This window comes from Austrofundulus limnaeus, unplaced genomic scaffold, assembly GCF_001266775.1.
Source record: "Austrofundulus limnaeus strain Quisiro unplaced genomic scaffold, Austrofundulus_limnaeus-1.0 Scaffold187, whole genome shotgun sequence".
In the NCBI taxonomy this organism is placed as follows: Eukaryota; Metazoa; Chordata; class Actinopteri; order Cyprinodontiformes; family Rivulidae; genus Austrofundulus; species Austrofundulus limnaeus.
Window position 1 is genome coordinate 821,714 of NW_013952589.1, and position 5,252 is coordinate 826,965.

At 39.9% G+C, this 5,252-nt stretch overlaps 1 protein-coding gene across 2 annotated transcripts in view; it reads right to left on the reverse strand.

Annotated features, from left to right (window-relative positions):
- Nucleotides 1–3,686, reverse strand: part of tbc1d30 (TBC1 domain family, member 30) — a 21,567-nt gene extending 17,881 nt beyond the window's left edge. The window contains exons 1-2 of one of the 2 annotated variants that reach the window (XM_014018236.1): nt 2,891–3,686; nt 734–898 (exon numbers count right to left, since the gene is read on the reverse strand). In XM_014018236.1, the coding sequence (XP_013873690.1) occupies nt 734–898; nt 2,891–3,398 (673 nt within the window). In that variant the 5' untranslated portion in view covers nt 3,399–3,686. The remainder of the gene's footprint in view (nt 1–733; nt 899–2,890) is intronic. The other variant, XM_014018237.1, reaches the window with a different exon arrangement.
- Nucleotides 3,687–5,252: the final 1,566 nt, after the last annotated feature.

Consider the following 5,252-nt stretch of genomic DNA (forward strand, 5'->3'; position numbering starts at 1 on the left):
CTAAGGGGAGAAGAGAGGCCATCCAAAAAAAAAAAAAAAAAGTCTGCAAACAGACTTTGTAATAAAAACTATGGAGCTTTAAGAAAATGCTTGATACTTCATAATGACAGACTTTCGTTTCATTTTCAGTGACAGCACCAGTAAATCTGTCAAATTCATACCTACCAGAAAAGCAATAATTTAAGATACTGGTTGATATAACCTTTTCAGGAATAAAAGTTTGAGATTAAAAAAGTGAAAAAAAACGAGTGCAGCAATTTACAAACCTGAAGGCAACAAGTCCATTCTATATGAGCAACAGTGCTGGGCACACCTGGTTGATGTTGAATCCAGGTGTTTCAGTCCCTTGTGAGGGGCAAACTCAACGCTTCAGCTTACCAAAAAACATTTTGGATACTTTCATAGTTCTAACTTTGTGCAGCGCAGTACACAAAGCAAGGCATGATTGTTGCAGACGAGCTCAACCGGCCCACACAGAGTTCTGACCTCAACCACATTTACCACTTTTAGGRAGCGCTCAATAAAGATGGAGAGGCAGAACTTCTGTCACCACATCAGCATCTGATTTCACAGATACTCTGCAGAACTAATGAGCTCAAATTCACACAAAAAACACTCACTAATCAAACCATATCCGTCGAGTCCTTGCTTTATAGAAAATATTAGTGCTGCTATAAGATTATAATTGATTATAGCGTGTTTGGTGGTAAACATAAGCTTGAGTAAGTCTTACGTCTCTTTTGCGATACAGCCTGAAGACACGCTGTGATGATGTCGTAGTTCTTCTGCCGCTTGTGGCAGAGTCGGTCGCGTCTCTTCAGCTGCCGTAGCAGCTTGGCTGACTGCAGGCCTGAACGATATTTGACCTCCTGAATGATGGACTGCAGCTCCTCCAGGTCTGAAACAACAAGCATTTAGAGTGTTTAAACAGAACATTTATTCTGGCAACAAATAATAGATTTGTTTTTTTTTTATTGTCAATTGGGAGAAGACAAAAGATAAAAAAAGACTTAAACAATCTCAAATATCATCCCACGTTTTGAATTATAAAGAATTGTTTCTCAGATCTGTAGATACACACACCATCCTGTGTTGTTTTATAATTTATTTATTCTGTTTTTGAACCATCACACAGATCTGAACAAACCCGGCATCGGTCTTTGCCATTTTGGACTCTTATCTTTTCTCCCCTGATACATCAGAAAATCGGCGTTTTCCACGCTGCAGGCAAAAATGAAAACCAGAACACTAGTTTCATATGAGAGATAGAAACGTAACCTGGAAAAACAGATTTCAGATCTGTGACACAAATCTGAGACATTTTTAATTACTCTTTTTCTTGCACACAAATCAAAATGCTCGACAGCAAGCAGATACAGTATACTTAGTATTTTTAATTACAATTTTAAAGTCATTCGTTGAAGGTTAGTCAATGTAGGAAAAGAGGAAAGTTTCACCATTTTCTACTAGTTTGTTCTAAAATGTCACTTATTTGTTTAAACCACAGCTTGGCTGGCTAATTATTATAAATTTGACATTAAAACGGGATGTACAGTTTTTATTACCAATCATCAGGCTTCAAGGCAAACACATTAGTAAAAACACATGTTCTGGCAGCTCTAGGTGGAATGATCAAAGAGTTTCCTCTTCCTGAGTGACAGCTCTCTGCATTGTTCAACTCCGCCCGAGCCAAGTGTGTGTAAAGGACAAACACTGAGCTCACACGATGAGGCTGTGTTTACTGACGGATTCCACCTGAACCGAGGAAACAATGGCGCTCACAGATACATACCGATGAAGACTCYGAGGTAACGCTGCAGAACGAGACCATCTTCAGGATATATTAGTCTGCTTCCTGTGCATCAGGCCGACACGCCTGTTATCCGGAAATGCTTTTGTAAAAAAAAAAACATTCAACTGGTCCAAGTGAGCACTTGCAGAAATGCAAGCTATACTTCTTTACTTTAAACAAGAGGTGCCCAAAGTGGGGCCCGCGGGCCAAAATTGGCCCGCCAAGCCATTTGATTTAGCCCACCAGCAGTTGTCCTGGTTACTAGATTGTAATTATGTTAAGCATAAATATAAAATACAAGTAACTACAAGAGACATTTAGATTAGATTTAAGCCTATATATAGATTTGCACACCTTATAAGACCACATATACTCTAATTTTAAATTACGAAAAGTCCCATGAGCCTTTGCTGCCTGAGCATACGTTCCATTTTCTCCATGTCCATGGGCTGAAAAAAAAAAACTAAAGGATGTAGGCAACCACACTGGCTGCTAGCTTAATCATTAAAAAAACAACTTTACTTAAGTATTTGCATTTCTTATATTTTTGCGTTTCGCCCGCGGCCCTCACATTGATTTTAATTTTGGCCCTCTCAGGGAAAATGTTTGGGCACCCCTGCTTTAAACATTTTTAAAGTAGCTACTTTTTAAAAATAAATCCAGCAAATCTGGAGACTTAATGTCTGTGATGCKTTAAAATTTATTTCAGCTTGAATCCCACTTTTCTGCAGGGTCTTGTGGGGAACTGTGCCCATCTCAGAGGCAGGGAACAACCTGGACAGGTGACAAAGTCCATCACAGGGACACAATCAACCAATCCCACTCTTACATGATTACACACAATGACTGTTTCCAAGAGTTTACCAAAGGGGACATATAATTTATGCTTTGTTTAAACCTTCTGGGCTCTCTGGATGTAAAAACAAATACCTGGATATCTATGAAAAACAAGAAAACAAGACAAAAACAAATATGGTTGTGTGAATCTCTGGTAAGATCTCCAACAAAGCCAACTGTCTTGATTTATAAAGAGAATAAAAAATTACAGGAGCTTATTTTTCAGGTTGCATTCTTGAAGTCAGCCTCAGCACCCCTCACCTTTCTGGGCCAGGTAGTTCTTCTGGTGCCTCCTGGTGTGCTTCTCCTGCAGCTCCTGCAGAAAGCTGGAGCCGCAGTTGCTCCGGCCCAGGAAGGCATCCGAACCGGACGCCTCCGTGGAGCTGTCCCAGCTGTCCACGTTCCTCCTGCCGCCTCCGCTGTATGTGTCATACAGCTCCACCAGCAGACAGTCCACTATGGAGGTCCTCGGACTCCTGAGACCATCTGATTCCAAGTCGCTGTCACCGCCCGCGCTGCTCCTTCCGGCGGCAGTAACGGCGCCAGGCGGAGCTGCTAGCTCCCGGGAGACCTCCTGCTCTGGTGCTGATGTGTCCTTCGTCGGGTCGCTCCGGTCGGCCGGGTCGTTCCACTGCTGAAAGCCGGAGAAATCATCGTAGGTCGAGTTGGAGTTCAGGAAAACGCCGCTCTCGTCCTCGGAACACCCGCCACCGTCACATATGTCAACTTCTAAAAGTTCATCCCGGGTCATTTTCACTTCCGACGACATTTTGTTACCAACTCTTCAGGCTGACTCTGATCCTGCGGAGGATTTCTGTGATATTTTTTGTTAGTTATCATTTCTCCGGATGACACGGAGGAGTTCGGAAAGTTTTCTCGGAGCGTTTGGTGYTCCTGGAACGCTCCATTCCTTCCCTGACAGAGGGGTGGGACCGTCCGACCGCTCTTATTTTCCTTCCTTGGACGTTCCGGACTCGCCGCCCACCCCTCCCCGGGCTCGAACAATGGGCCAGCCCACTCCAACTTCTACAACTTTCTTCAGGTCGCGCGACAGGTGCAGCAGGTGCCTCAAGCCGCTCGGTGGACCAATCAGGAAGAAGTCGAAAATGTATGGACCAATCAGCTTTCACCTTTAAAATACAACCCCTCATTGAAATTTTTTAAACCGGAAACAGCTTGTTTATTTTATGTTGACCTATGATTATTGACTTTTGAAGTTTCATTACTGATGAAAAGTAGCCTGCTGCTATTATTTTGAGCTTTATTAATAGTAATAACTTGGGGGGAAAAACAAAACAAACAAACAAAAAAAAAAACTACAATAAACAGACTATTTAATTTGCTTTTTGTCAGAATACTTTAAATAGTTTTTTATGCTTTTGTAAAATGGTAGTCTGGCCCTTTCCTTCCTACACAGCTCAATTCTAGTTTCCCTTCACTGCTCATCTGTATGTACGTATAAGCAAAGTGTAGAATTTTTACCAGGCTAGTAAAACGATATACAACTTATTTTATTGTACAAAACATATTTTCTTAAAAGAGTGAGGTGGCTTTAAATTTTGACTACAATAACATATTTTAGAAGTTCAGATGGTGTCACAAAACATGTAATATAATGCAAAAAATGTCTCTATTAATCAGAGAATTTCATTTGCAATATTAATGGTTAATGTAAAGTAAATCACAGAGCAATTTTTACTTTAAAGCCTAAAAATAGAAAGAAAGATTACTGCTACATGAAAAACTAAATTTCATTATTTATGAAAAAATTAAATAATCCAGAGAAAGTTTATTCAGTGCTGAAATAAAGCAACCTGTGTTGTAATTTAATACTGTTAAACCAGTGAAGATGTGATATGAGATTCATATTTAAAGCTACTAACTGACCTCTGAGGTTACAACACCTGAGCATAAAAAACCTTATCACAGACCCTAACCACTCAGATCACCATCTGTTGTGTTACTAAAATACACTTTAGCAGGTTTAGATGGTTTATTTCTCATAAAAATCAGAGCCCTAAATGATCATTTAGTTCAGTGCTGCTGTTCTGACCATTTTAAACTTTAGTGTGACTGGTGTTTACATTCCAGTTCAGTGTTTGTATTTAATGTAATCCAGTGCAATCCCATACAGTCAGATTCAGATGTGTTTATGTGATTATAAAACATTTAATAAAACATTGTCTGCTGCCAAAACCAGTGAATTTCTTTTTTTTTTTTTCTTGGATGGCCTCCCTTCTCCCCTTATAGCCATCCTGTCCACACCATTATGTTTTTTTTGTGAAGTAAAAATAGAGAGAGAGAAAAACAGAAAGAGAAGTAATTAGAAAGATAGAAAGACTGAAATAGTAATTAGGATTATATTAAATATACACCAACAAAACACAGGACCACACACCCAACATCTGTCCGCTCACCTGGAAAATAAATGGATAAATACATAGAGGGCATTTATAAAAATACACACATACCCATACATATATAAAGACATACATACATACATGCCTACATTCATAAATATTGTCCGTATATACACAGACTTATGTACACCCTCAGTGACCTGTCAGAACCCCCCGAATCAGAGCACCTGTTTGTGAGCAGTTGTGAACATGCGTGTATATAC